Source organism: Actinia tenebrosa, unplaced genomic scaffold (genome assembly GCF_029948245.1).
Source record: "Actinia tenebrosa isolate PJP-AT-01 unplaced genomic scaffold, QUT_ActTen_1.0 PGA_scaffold5__44_contigs__length_20552954, whole genome shotgun sequence".
In the NCBI taxonomy this organism is placed as follows: Eukaryota; Metazoa; Cnidaria; class Anthozoa; order Actiniaria; family Actiniidae; genus Actinia; species Actinia tenebrosa.
The window spans coordinates 16,738,503-16,753,161 of NW_028292582.1; the positions used below are offsets into that span (position 1 = coordinate 16,738,503).

Sequence of the window (14,659 nt, forward strand, 5' to 3'; positions counted from 1 at the left end):
GAAGAAAACCAGAAGCCATACTACAGCAAGAAACTCGTTATTACCATCTAGCTCTTGTAAAGAAAATTTTATTTTGTTCTCTGTTAGAGGAACTAGTCATTGATAAGGGCATTTAGTGGAGAAATCACAACGATAGTTGGACGAACTTTAGTCTTCATCTCCTCTGTTACTAGCACAGCCATTTGATGAATTAACGATTTGCCGTGTCCTGTTGGCCAAACCACCAGTGTATACACCGTTCTCGTAATGGCTTTACAAGCGCACCAAAACGAGGCCATCTAGTCAACTTGCAAGGCTGAACAAGGCTGCTCATTCAAAATAAAGGTGGATAGCGCGAGTTCAGGTCAAAACAAAAAGTCAATTTCTATACTTTTCTTTACTTTCATTCTATGAACGCATTTCATGTGCTTTTATTTCTTCTATTGTAAACTAATGACTGGTTGACCTCGTTTTCGTGCACTTGTCAGCCATTATGAGAACGGTGTACCTTTTCCCGGTATGAAAAAACTTAAGGATTTGTCTTGCTCTTTACCCAAAGCTTGAATATTAGGAGATAAAGTAGAAAGCACTTTCCTTACATTTTCTTTTATCAAAAGCTCACAAAACTCGTATAAAAAGTTGAATTCAAAAAAACTTGTACTAAGTTGGAAATATAACTGAAACACCTCTAGATTAAAAATTCAATTATAAATTGGAAAATACGTCTAAAAACTAGTAAAAAACACAACGACTGCAACTTTTGTGACTTTGGTGAAAGCGAGAGAACGACAGGAAAGCGACGGCGGTTATGGGACGGTGTGTTAATGTATAACTTATATAACTTATCGTGTATAAATAAATGTTATTATTATTATTATTATTATTATTATTATTATTATTACATAATAAGCTTGGACTTCATGTTTGTTAAAGCGCGCGGTTAGTAAGTATCCGTCCAGAATTTTAGACGGGCAGCAAACATGTCCTTGCAGAGGTTTCTTTTCCTTTCTCGCCAGAGAAGGGGAAATAAGAAATTTCTGCCAAGCAGGGTACTTAACTGTCAATGCTACCGTGAATATGTTAGCAAAACTGAAAGTAGACATCCTTTCTAAAGAAATGGAAAAGAATTGACTTGAAATGATAAAAGTCTATATGTTAAGTGTATGCTACATTAAATGTGTAAGCATATAATAAAATCTGCTTCAGTTGGGCTCTCGCGTGACTCGAACCAGAAGCAGAACTGAGGCAGATTTTTAAATCTGCTTATACACTCGATGTAGCATACACTAACATATAGATCTTTACCGAGTGACAAAAACACATTTCATGATAAAAGTCGTTTATAAAAATAAATGAATAGATAAATATAAAAAAGATCTAGATCTAGAGGAAAATTAGAAGAGAAGAAGAATAGAATACTCTTGATACGGTGGGGATCGAACCCACGTCCACCAACTTTAATTAGATAACTAATTCCAAAATACAGAAGGAAAAAAAATAGTGCCTTCATGCCATACCCCGAGACATCCGCTGGGTCATCGTATGGACTTCGGACATGACGGCGATTAAGTCCCTCTGCCCTTAGGTATACGGATTACGCAGTACAGTGTTCTAGCCGAATCATCAGGGGAGAGACTAGCCGGCACCCAGACCATATCTACAACTAATCCCTTGCACTCTGCCACGCATTGGCACGTTGATTTGAAGTGGAAAATAATCTTGTCTATCTACTGCATTGTTTTCATGGCTATTGTTGTGCTAATTTCCTGAAATCGTGGCCCAGTGGTAAAAACTTGGGCTAACAAGACACTAAGTCAAGCACGGTTGGGTGAGATTAGTACTTGGATGGGTGACCTGAAATTTATAGTTACCCAACTCTGTTTTTGGATTTCTTTTTATTTTTATTTAATTACATATTTTCTAAGATACTCGAATAGATATAGACCTTACAAATGTTTTCTCCCCCTGATAATCCGCCATAGTATAACCCATTCCTGTCTAAACAAATGCTTTGAAAAGTCTTTGATTCGGCATATTAGAACCATTGTTGGTTATGTTTCTGACGATTTTAAAGTTTTTAGTTTTGTTGGCGTTGTTGTCATTGTTGTTGTTTCGGCTTTTTTGAGTCTTCATTGTATTTCCATGTTCAACTTAACGAGAAACCAAAAGTGTAGTTGAGTTTTTTCCCCCTTCTTTCCTTCTCAATTGCCATTTCTTTATTTGCTTTTACCTTCCTTGCTTTGAATCTTATATTATTTTTCACTTAATTACCCTTTCCTTTCTTGATTAATTCTTTCTCTGACAATTCCATTTTTGCTTTCCTTCTTTAATTCTTTCTAATTTTTCTCCTTTTCCTTCACTTTTTATAAAGAGGTAGCTGAGACCCGCTCTGCGTCGTGCTTCTCCTAACACTTCTATCGTGTTCTACCGTCCCCTCGTGCTTCATAACTCCACACGGCACGCGCGCGCCTTTTCTATTTCTTCACTTTTGTTTAACTTGGACTATTAGTCACTAATTATACAACTTGGTTTTACTCTAAACCCGTGAAATATATATTAAACTAATACACATTAGGAGACTATAATCCCGATGCTTTCTTTGGTGTCTATTTGACTATTACACGTTGACTAGTAATTTTAATTTAATTGATTGGCTTTACTCTATTTTCACTCTAAAACCTGTCCGCTTCATCATGTGTGTGTATGTGAATAATGCATACATGTGTAACCCAAAACATTTTATTATGCGTAAAGTTAGTTGTAAGGTGAGATGAATGCGGTATATGACGCTGTAGATTGAATGAACGAGTCAAGTCAGAGCCAGATCTCTGATTGCTCTTTTTTCTTCGCGTATAACAATTTTTTTCCACAAATATGAAGCCATGTCCAAGAGGAGTTTGAAAATCTCGCAGCGAGTTATGGCTGAAATTCCGACCCACAAACCAAGTTGTCCACCAATGTCACCGAGAAGACTCTCAATCTACAAATAACATGAATTATATATCTCAGCAAACATTCGTCTGCGATGCAGCAGTTCAAGTCTATAAAGCACAAGTGGTTTGCGGCCTCGAAGATCCCCGTGCACGTCCGGGGAATTCCTCAGTTTTAGATTGTTCCTGCTATATAAGATGCATGTTTTATTGAACACTTAAACCCAATGTATTTCTACTCCTTCATAGATACTCTTGATGGCAAAATCATGTACATAGCGATAAAGCTAATAGGACAATAACATGACTTTGGGAGGGCAAATCGTTTATTTGTGGCCCGAGTAGCATCATTTGCGCCCGAGCGTAGCGAGCTACAAGGGCCACAAATGAACAATATGCTCAACCAAAGTCATGTTAAGCAAATTTTCAAAGTTGCCGTACGAGATTTTTGGAGTTGAATCTTTGACAGGCTGCAAACGTATTTGCGGCCCGCCAAAATCCATTATCGCCATCTGGGCGCGCGTTTTCAAGAGGGCAAATTGTTGTTTGGCCTTGTATATTGATGATAATAATATTTTACGTAATGGAATCATGGAGCAGAATACGTGTTTGTTCAAAAAGAGAAGTTACGATTGCTTTTTTGCCACGTTTTAACCCATTTACTTTTGCATACTAACCGGATAAGATCTACTGTAGGTGATGCTTTCTAGATTGAGTTCATCAAAGAAAATCTTCAGACGGAGAAAATTTTTCCTACCAAGAATGAAACATTAGGGTTAAAACCAGTCATCAAACATCAACGTAATTGATATGATTTAGTTATATACCTCATCTCATTTTCATCAGTGTGCATTTTAGGTGAAAAGCCTCGTTTCGATTTCATGATATTTCTCATAAAATCTTCCTGGAAGATAAAATGGAGGTTAATGATATACTCATTTAGGTTCCTTCTCCTTGGCTCTGCTCGGAGGATAGCTAATTTAATGGTCTACTCTTCTTTCACCGCCACATTTTCTCATCCGCGTGGACAAGAGCAATCTAGTGCCGTTTAATAAATATATAAATATATGTATATCGCTAGTTTTCCTCCTACTTCCAAACAGCATTGCTTTAGTTTTAGAGGTGTTTAATGGCTTTAGCATAAGAGGAGTTTGATGTAAATGATTGAGTTTCAACCAATCACCAACTATTTTAAGGTCGTCATTATACTTTACAATGACAGCAAGTATAAACTGTTATAATCATAACAGGGTAGGGGGGGGGGGGGGGGGGCGTCGAACTTGGTCAACACTGTCTTAAAATGTGAATTATTTCACCTTATTTTGTGCGTGAGGGAAACAACAACTTACATTCATGGCTGTAGCTATGTTCTAAAAGCATGGTCACGGCTTAGAGGTCTTAGAGTTCATGGTTATAGACTGTAACCAGGCTAAGCATTGACTATTCCTTCATTCACCTTTCACTTTTATCTAAATTGGATTCCTTGTGGTAATAGATTAGAGTACCTGATATTTTTCAGACCATTGTGAAGATGAAATACTAGGAATACTCTGATCAGGCTCAGAGTTGACCAGGAACGACTGGCTCAAAAATGTTTGAAAAGTAATATGTGTTTGCAAGTAATGCGATCACTGTTCGCAAGTAATGAATGAAAGCCAAAGCGGAAGTCGCTATGTTGGAATGTGAAGAATTAATTGAAAAGGATCGTCGTATTAGACGTAAGCGAGGTGTGAGCTTCGACAGTATTAAATGGGCACAAACCGGATTGGTTTTGTTAAAGTCATTTAGTGAAAGGAAGGTCTTTGATAAATAATGCTGCAAAGAGCAGTGTTTTCAAAGTAGTGATGCCGAAAGACGTGTTTCAAAAGTAATCCGTGTTTCTGCAAGTAATACATGGTGGTGAAAGATATGAATTCAAAAATAATTTACACAAGAACAGTTTCAAAAGTCAGTTGTCTTCTAGGTTACGTGTTTTCAAAGGTAATTTGAGTGAAACAAACATGTTTTTGTAAGTAATAAGCGGTAAAAAGATATGAATTCAAAAGTAATTGGCACAAGCTAGACATATCTAATTTTGAACCCGAAAACGCGCCATAAAAAACGACTCCTCACCTTCCTTACTCCTATAGATGCAGACGAACCAAGGGGATACAGTAAAGCCGTGAGTAAAAGGAAAGGGGATTTGTCTTTGATCAGTGAGCAACACTTTAACGCCTGCCTCTTGACTAAGAACGCCGACATACTCCTCTTGGTTAATATATAAATCCAGTGTCAACTCTAAATAAAGATAAGATAATAGGGCGGTTCATTTTGAGATCCCCAGATGATCGTATGACACCATCCTAAAAACATGAACCAATTATTATTAAGGGACTGTATGGTTTCTAAAATGCATACTATTGCCGTTTCCTCGATGGTAGTCAATTATTCTTGAAGAATGCACAAAATGCACACATGAAAAAGTACTAAGTAGCTAGTGCTAAAAATGCTATTTGTACTTAACGGAAATTACCTCATCAATAATGTTTTAAATTAAGGGATACATGAAATATCACATATATCACTATATCAGTATCCTACGATCCTGGATATAAATGTTGAGAACTCACTGATATTATTTTTGCTTGGATTCCAAAAGATTTAGTTAATTTCATGATACGAGGTTCTAAACCTTTAATATAATCTTTTATGCATTAAAAATTCAAGATACTTTACGGGAACTAGTTTCGTGTTCATAGACCTTTTCAATCCTTAAAGATATATAATTTTATGCAAGCACCTCTTGTGGGAAAAATGCCAAATTTATTCAATTTCGTAAAGTAAGGCTTTTGCCGGAATTGGCTGATGCCTGACAAAACTTACCAAACATTGGTCCTGGCTTTGAGATATTCAGTGGAGGCACGTGAGAGCCACTTTCACTTACTCCTGCATTAAATGTGTAACAATTACCATATCGCCAGTTCCAACCATGACGCCAGTACTTTAGAAAATCACTGAAAGCGGTAAACAAGCAGCGGTGATCAACGCGCGGGCTACAATATACTTTTTACTTATTTATAGAGTTTTAGATTGACTTTTTCAGTTTCCCCGCAAACGACAAACGCGACTTCAATCGTTTTCCAGTATTTTATTATACCTTTCGCAAATTTTCTCACAACACATGCACAAATATTCTTCTGTTTTTTCAACACCTGGATTTTTTGCCATTCTTTTTCAGTAATTTAATTAAAATAATCTTTTAATGGTCCGTTACTGACAACTCTCCACGGCAGTTTTATTGTGCGATATCACATGATTTAGTTTGGACGACAGATAGTGTTTGTGCCTTGATTGCCTTGAATTCCAATCACTAAAATATGTATTCTTCACGATTAATAATATTCAATATTCAATATATGTATTCAGATTCTTTACAGCCACCATCGAATCAATCCTACTATATGGGTGTGAGAGTAGCCTGCAGAGCAGGCGTCCTTTTGATGGGTTTGATAGGAAGAATTGGGGTTTTGGGATTCCTGTTTGGACCAAGGGCCCTCCCCCTTCGCTTCTCTTTTGCTCGGTTTCAATTTTCGCTCGTTCCAAAGTTTCCCCAAAACCCCGGTTTTTCCCCAAACCCACAAGAAAGCCTGCAAAGCAGGCTAGTGTGAGGTTTTTCCTTGTCGAAAGCCCAAGAAAAGTCGCTAAATGGGACATACACTAGAATGCCGCAGAAATAATAATAATAAATAATAATATAATTTATTTATATAGCGCTCATCTCCAAAATTGTCCAAGGCGCTTCACAAAAAATTACAATAGAATATTTACAATAGTTACAAAATGCTTACCTATTGATTATGAATAAAATGTAAATATTTAAAAGATAAAACTAATTAATAATTGCAATATATAAAACAAATCTAAGTCACGTAGTCTTTAAATATACTCCTTATTATTAAGAAAAAGAGAAAATAAATGAAGTCTCCTAGAAGGAGTATGGTTTCAGGAAAAATTACAACTTGCTCCAAAAAATCAGAAAATTCTTCAAGAAATGCCGAAACTGACAAGCCGTTAACTTGTGAAGGCGGTGGACGATAGATGACAAAAATCCTGACCTTAGTTAAATTAGTTAATAAAATGTCAAGGCATTCGAATGATGAAAATGAGTGACAAAGTTCCTTTTTAATTTGAAGATTGTCCCTATAAAAAAGAAGGCCAACACCTCCACCACGCATTTTGTTCTCTCTAGGAGAGTGTATAAACTGGAATCCTTCAGGGCAAAGCTCAGCAATACTTGCTTCATCTCCAGCAGAATTGAGCCATGTTTCAGTTATAGCCATGATATCGATGGTACAGTTATTTACAAAATCATTAATCAGCAACGCTTTGTTTCTGACAGATCTTGAGTTAAGTAAGCAAAGTTCCAAAGAGTTGCGTTTGAATTCAGGAGCTGTGGAACGTGTAGGCATAGAGAAACTATTTGCATTAACAACAGGTGTAATCTCCCGAGAGTATTGGTGATGAATAGTAATCCTCACTGGAATCGTCTGTTTATCATCATGACAAGACACAAAAGTTAAATTGTTGAAATTAGCAAAACGAAAGTTCAAGTCTGTTCTTGAATAATAATTAGATTCATCATTAGAAATCCGCGTAGGAATCACTGAGACTGAAGAAATCAGCTTTTTTCCAGAACCACGTCGATTTCGTTGAATACTAAGGTTCTTGATAGATGTGTAAACCTCAGATGAAAGTCTTGGTAGCAGCTTGTGCTGGGAAATAAACTGGTTGATTGCCTTCATGTATGAAGAAGAATAACAATGGGAGTATCGATGATCCCAGTACTGATGTAGGTATCACAGCAGAAGTTGTAGTAAAACATCCAAAATGACTCCAAGAATCCATAGGCTCGATGAACAACATAATAAACGTACAGGTGCCAGTAAAGAAACACAAATAAAACGATAAAATACTGTAAAAATGAACTATAAAATTGAGCAATTCGAAAGGCGTGCAACCACTCAGGTGCATCACATTATGAGATTATATGATTTATATGAGATTTAATCTAAATTAAATCTTGTGTATGCCCTTTCTGAGATAGTGATAATTCCCCATGCCTTGTATGGTGTTGTTTGCGACTGAATTAAGCTGGACTTGACTTAATGTTGAGCTTGGGGGGAGGCTTATATTCACATTGAAGACGCTGGGAGGAAAAGAGGGGTTTAGCCACATTGTTTTGTCTGCTATAGTTGTGGGCCAAGAAGGCATTAAACATCCACTGGAGCAGATCCAGAGTTGAGTGCTAAGAAACTAGTGCTATGGGAGCCCACTCATGGACATCGAGGTCGAGGTAGAACAAAGACAACCTACATCGACACGCTGAAGAGGGACACTGGAGCATCCGACGCCAGCGAATTAGCTTCATTGATGGATGACAAGAGGATTTGGAGAGAACTAGTGGTTGCCCGCCTTCGTATGAAATGTACGTGTACGTATGAAATTCAATATACAAACAAAATTAATTGTTGTCTTTTGATTTACTTACCCTTCGTTACAGCTAAAGCCGAACCAAGAACACCGAAATATCATTTCCTCAAAGCCATTTCCTGATTGGATCAGGAGCTCCCTGTTTTGGTCGGATAGGATGTTTAGTAATTCATCCTGCACTAGTTCATCGGGATCCATTTCCACGTCACTTAGGAAGGGTTGGCTTCCATCGTTCATGGAAAGTTTCTCTTTCATCACGTTTTTCTTTTCTTTGTCCATGCCTAAAGACGTTTCATTCATCGTGTTGTTTGATTTGTCATGTGCTTTGTATTTCATGAAGAGCTGGTGGGTGTCAGGAAAGGAGTGCATCTTGGAGTTTTTAATGGCGTTAAGATTGCATATGGTGACCATTGGGAAAGTGATAGTCTAGATATAAAATCGTTACAACTATTAAGTGTGCATTTAAACGATGCTAGATTTAATTATATAGGGCATTTCTAGCAAAGATATATAGGGAAGAGAGCACCTGAAAATGTATGGGCGCCTAGCTGAGACATGCACGCTGAAACATCGCAAGATCTTTAATTGGTAATCATGAGCCCTCATATCCGGTAACGTCATTTGTTTACACTAGCAAGACAGATAAAATAATAATCGAGTTTAGCGGTTAAGTTCAGTTAGAGATAGCCTAGAGTTTCCATTGAGTTAACAAAGATAAAATTCAAATGCAAAATCACTGTCAGGTATAAAACATAGAACATAGAAACTGAGACCAAAAGGTATGCTGGGAAATAACATCTCAATGCTCTCATGTCAGTGCAACTCAACAATTTATGAACATTCCACGAGTCGCAACACTAGATATAATACATCTTATTAGATATCGTATTTCCGATGTACCATCTTGGTCTCAGCTTCTTTCTATATTATGATGTTTCTGAACCCGATCGAGTATGTCATAGTATATATCCCGCAATGTATCATGAGACATACCTCTTCCCTACCGACTGCACGTGGGTTTAGTTAATCTATTATATAGCACCATGAAGTCAGTCAGAATAAAGGAATTTACAGCTCAACAGTTTATGACAGCTGTATACAGCTAACATAAGCTAGCATTTTTTAAGCATTTTTTAAAAAGTGGAAGCTCTGCAGACAAACATTTATATTCATTGTCTACTGGTAAGCTATGATGTTTTTTGAAGATGGCTCGTGCGGTATTATGCGTCACGAAGAAATCTCTTGACTGTGCGCAGCTCTCCAATTGTAGACCGCTTTCTTGCTTCTCATTCTAGTCTAAGACGCTTGAAAGACTGAATTGTGCTATGAAAAAGCTTGAATACCTCAACACCTACAGCGCTCGTTCGTGTTACAAAAGACCTCCTTTTAGCCCTTGACTTTGGCAACGAAGTAATCCTCGTTCTACTTGACTACTCAACGGCTTTTGATAGACTTGAATGGTGTTATGGAATATCTTGGATATAGTTTTATGTTGGTTTAGAGTGTGGTTGTTCTTGGATCAGCGCTGCCAATATGTCTGTGGCAACGGCGTGACTCTTCTACTGGAACTCTGAATCAAGTTGTTCCTCAGGATCAGTATTAGGACCTCAACTATTTACCTTATTTTTCATTCCCTTTGAAGATATTATCAAGCTCAAAATCTTGATGCTATATTCTTTGCTGATGATACACCTATATCTACGTCATCTAGAATTCCAGTAACAGATCTTCCACTCTAAGGAGATGGGAGTCTTGTGCTGCTTACATAAAGGCATGGTCCGAGGAGAACATGCTTACTGTGAACGATTCAAAAGCTGGAATAGTTTTTCAAGTATTTTTCTAACTTTTGTCGGAATGTGTAATGTTTGTCTGTTTACCTTAAAGATCAGCGACAAGGAATCTATGAATCCTTTTCGATAAACACATCAACTTTGAATCTCACATAGGTAAAATATTTGCATTACTGCGTTATTTGCCCTAATAAATATTGGAAAAATTCGTAAATATCTTGATGACCAATGCACAACTGAGCGTTTTTTCATGCATTCATTACATTTCGCCTGGATAACTTTTTTGGAAAATTTCGACAGAACTAGTGTTTTTCTTAATTTATTTTTAAATAAGTACTAGTTGTAAAGCTAATAAATAGAAACAAATGAAAAATAAATTGTTACAAAACATTGTTGTCTTTGAAGCCTAAACAGCAAGAAGGTACTTGACATTTTGTCATGATTGTAATAGCCTTTGGTTCGGTCTTCTGTCCCAACACTGAACTCCAATGAATTTGAACAAATGTAAAGGTTGATTCTAAATTGAACAGATTATCTGGATTAATCTTGAGGCTGTTGGAATTGTTGTAGCATGTAACAGCAAACTCGCTGCGTTCCATAACGATCAATGCAGTTGGAAATAAAAAGGATTTTTCCATATCCTGTCGTCAGTAGAACGGTTATCTAGTAGAACGGTTACCTTTCTTTGTGTGAAGCTAATATAATACTAAGATATATGCGCTATTTCTTTATTTTCCATATTTTACATTAGTGCTCGAATAAATCTATCAATGCTAACACATCATAGGTTTTTCAATTCGCGCAGTTACCTGTTATTTTTCTTTCTTTTAGCTCTATCTGGTTACGCTGGTTTCGCATATTATCAGTTTAGTCGTTTCTTCAATTGTAACACCATATTCCCTGATGATGGACCTAAGATCCGAAAAAAACCTCGGACAGTAGATGATGAATTATGATTTATATAGTGCCCTTTTTATATGGATATAATCAAAGGCGCTTTGCATTGAGTTGGCCAACCGGCCAACACAATTAATAACGATAATAATAATTTAATGAATTGTATAGCGCACCTAGCACGTGGGTAAACAAATGATAAATATCTAAAAATTATTTATATTCAATGGTAAAAGTCAATGTTCTTATTCAGTAAGTAAGTAATGTATGATCTATATTTTATGATATATAAATTATAAGCGGATTTACGGAAATAGATGAGTTTTTAAAATTGTCTTAAAATTGTCCAAAGTATTATTAATGAGGTAGATGAAACGTCAGCTGACTATCTACTAAAAATGTCATTATCATGTCGTTATGAAATGAAGTGAAGTGTTACACACGGTACTTTTGATCCCGTTCGAACCAATAGTTGACACGTTTTTGCTGGAACTTATATTTACTGCTTCTTTCTTTGAGATCTATGCTCAGTACATGTGTGTAAGAATATATCCCTATCTATATCTCTGGTTACAAAACTACTATCTGGTTACATGAACATTTCGTCACACACTCTAATATTTACATAAAGACTTAGTCACGAAATGCCGTACTAGTTTTGTGTCTCACAGAAGCAAAGATCCTAAACAACTGAACTGATGAAAAATAAAGTTAGCTATAGATATGGTCTGGTGGTCTGGGGGCAGACTAGTCTCTCCCGTGATGCTTCGGCTAGAACATTATCCTGCGTAATCCGTACGAACAAGGGCAGAAGAACATAATTGCTGTCAGGTCCGAAGTCCATACGAGATCTGCGGATGTCTTGTGGGTATGGAACAGTGGGGAATCGATTATTTTGGATTGTTATTGAGTTTTTCCTGTAAGAAGTGGTTTCTAATCCCAACGTATCCGTATATAATTTTTTTTTAGTATTTTTTATCACTTGTAAATAAACCTTGTTAGCTTATAAATTCGGTAGTCCCGCGGGAAAAAAGATAAATGAGTAGTTATATTTTATCAGATCAAGCTGGAATCCTGTGTTTGCTTTTCGTGGCCAGTTGCTGAAAATGGAATCTATGTTAAGTTCAAGTTCAAGTTTATTCACACACAATAAACACAATTATAATTACAAAATTAAATAACATGTTTATATATATATATATATATATATATATATATATATATATATATATATATATATATATATATATATATATATACACACACACTTGATACACACAAATACCTAATTTATTCAGTATATTTAATGATATGCGAAACAGAAAACTCGCTTTATTTATTATTTCTTTCATTCAATGAGCGTCAAAATATTTTATTCTTGTGTTTTATATCCTACAGATTATAAATCAATTGGTATTGAGGGTTTTATTGAGGGTTATATATTTAAAAAACTCATTAATAATTCATGAAGGAAACACAATAGAAATCATGACCATGAAGGAGGTTTTATATCTGATATAGATTCGTCTTCATTTGCATAAACTTTAACTTGGATTTTCTCTATCAAACTTGGTTCATTTCGTAAAGAATTCGGTACAGTATGAGAACATACATCAAGAGTTTTTTAAGCCGTTTAATAAACTCGCAGATCGTGTTTTATCGGGTCTAAAACCACTCGGCTACGCCTTTTTGTTTTATACCCGATAAAACACTCCTGCTCGTTTATTAAACAGTACATATATATATATACACCGAATCGCTAAAACTTTGACAATTTAGCGATATATATACATATATATGTATCCCCTTTTTCCTATTGTGTTTCCTTGAAAATCCAGGTATGACAATAGAAAAAAGGGGGTTACACATATATGTATATATATATATCTTTAAAGTGTCAAAGTTTTAGCGATTCGGTGTATATATATATATATATATATATACTTGATAAATAAATAGCCAAAAATATTATATGTGTGTGTGGCTGTTGAAGTACACTAAACAAGGGGACAATAAATTATTTTATAGATATGAATGGATATTTAATGTTAACATACAAAGCTATATGTATGTAAATGAACATAGATAAGATATAATGTGAATCTATAGATAACTCAAGAACTCAATTGAGATCATATCTGAGTTTCAATTAAGTTATAACTTTTAGATTATTCTTAAATGACATTAATGAGTTCATGTTTTTTATATATGTTGGTATTTCTTCCCATATTCTTTTGAAACTGAGTACCGAAATGTACCATATGTTAACTCCGAATAGAACTCACACTCAACTCAACCTTTAGCCCAGCGAATACCCATTGCCCTACCAACTATGCGAAAAGCGTACGCGTCTTACTAATAGTTCGTCTTGTGTTTGAATTGCACAGTTATGATAAAAACTTTCACTTCCAATACCTTTATTCATATTTATTTGTACATACCTCTGGGTAAGACACATCAATAGTAGACTGTACCGGTTTGTTCATATAAGTCATGATAAGGGTCGACGCTTGAAATATTAGCATCCCAAAGCTTGTCAAAAATGCTAAAATCCAGAGAATTCGCCATATATAGTTTTGTGCGCTGTATATTTGATTCATTCCGTGGGCTGTAGTTTTCTCAGAGAAGTCTTTTACAATAGCGCTGAAGGATGGTCTTGTTTGCCTTTTAACCATAGTGTCACCCATCATTGGCTTAGATTGTATGCTGATTCATCTTTTCTGGGTAAAATATCATAATATTTAATGATGAGAGATAGATAAATGATTATGGTGTTCATTTCCTAATTCATTAAGAAACACTGATATGATATCTTTAGAAATGAGATCCCAGAATAAGCCATGAGTTTTTTCAGATTTATTAATGTGAACACAAAATATTCAGATGTAGCTGTAAATTGTAAGTTGGTACGTTGCAAGCCTATTTACAGCTACATCTGAATATTTTATAAATATATTATATATTTTATCAGTGATGGAAAAAAAGATTAAAAAAATTTCATGAGAGAGTGATCATGAGCTAGTTCTACCTCACCTTTTGTAAACCGAAAAGACCTGAAATGAGCCCTTTACTGGCACTAATTGACTCTTTTCATGGATTATTTTTAGTCACAGATGATGGGTCTGACCAGAATATCGATCGAGTGTGGATGTCAGCTTTAAGTGTCATATATTTCTCCGAAAGATATGCATTTTAATAAAGCAATTATGTTTAGTTTTCTAATAGCTTATTAATATAATATGATGAGCATTCCATTAGGGCGAACCCAATTAACTTATGTGGTATTTTTCACGAAAAGTATTGGTGGTTGAGTCGGAACTGAGTCAAATATTAAAACCACTACTGCGAATTTAATTAAAATAGAATTTCTAATTAATACTTTTTTTCTTTTCTCCTTTATTTTTAAGAGCGATTTGCTGTAAGATAATGTCAAGATCCAAATATCCAGTGAAGATTTCCTTATTGTCTTTAGATGTAAGAATTAAAAATGACTTGTTAGAACCGTTGGCTAGGAAGATCTAGGAAGTTGTAATTGGGCTAATAGGGTGGCTTGATTGATATCAACTGAAAAAACAACACCATACACAGTGCTAAGGG

At 35.6% G+C, this 14,659-nt stretch overlaps 1 protein-coding gene across 3 annotated transcripts; it reads right to left on the minus strand.

The window, feature by feature from the left end:
• Positions 1 to 2,902: 2,902 nt before the first annotated feature.
• Positions 2,903 to 14,186, minus strand: LOC148906742 (acid-sensing ion channel 1C-like). Of its 3 annotated transcripts, none has more exons than XM_089038374.1 (8): positions 14,096 to 14,186; positions 13,504 to 13,782; positions 8,437 to 8,804; positions 5,772 to 5,902; positions 5,022 to 5,186; positions 3,737 to 3,813; positions 3,587 to 3,662; positions 2,903 to 2,959 (listed from the first exon to the last, which is right to left on the minus strand). In XM_089038374.1, the coding sequence occupies exons 2-6, from the start codon at positions 13,750 to 13,752 to the stop codon at positions 3,764 to 3,766; spliced, it is 963 nt and encodes a 320-aa protein (XP_088894500.1). In that variant the 5' UTR covers positions 13,753 to 13,782; positions 14,096 to 14,186; the 3' UTR covers positions 2,903 to 2,959; positions 3,587 to 3,662; positions 3,737 to 3,763. The 3 variants fall into 3 exon arrangements, with proteins under 3 accessions (XP_088894500.1, XP_088894502.1, XP_088894501.1); XM_089038376.1 differs by lacking the exon at positions 14,096 to 14,186 and adding an exon at positions 10,978 to 11,080 and having other exon boundaries at positions 13,504 to 13,565; XM_089038375.1 differs by lacking the exons at positions 2,903 to 2,959; positions 3,587 to 3,662; positions 3,737 to 3,813 and having other exon boundaries at positions 5,152 to 5,251.
• Between the last annotated feature and the right edge of the window lie 473 nt (positions 14,187 to 14,659).

Excerpts from the sequence above, each read along its gene's own strand:
- LOC148906742 (XM_089038374.1), bottom strand. The coding sequence starts at position 13,752 with ATGATGGGTGACACTATGGTTAAAAGGCAAACAAGACCATCCTTCAGC. Across the intron at positions 5,903-8,436 it reads GGCTTTAGCTGTAACGAAGG|TGATTTTCTAAAGTACTGGC; the intron begins GTAAGTAAATCA and ends TACCGCTTTCAG. Across the intron at positions 3,814-5,021 it reads CATCTATAGGAGTAAGGAAG|GAAGATTTTATGAGAAATAT; the intron begins GTGAGGAGTCGT and ends TTTATCTTCCAG.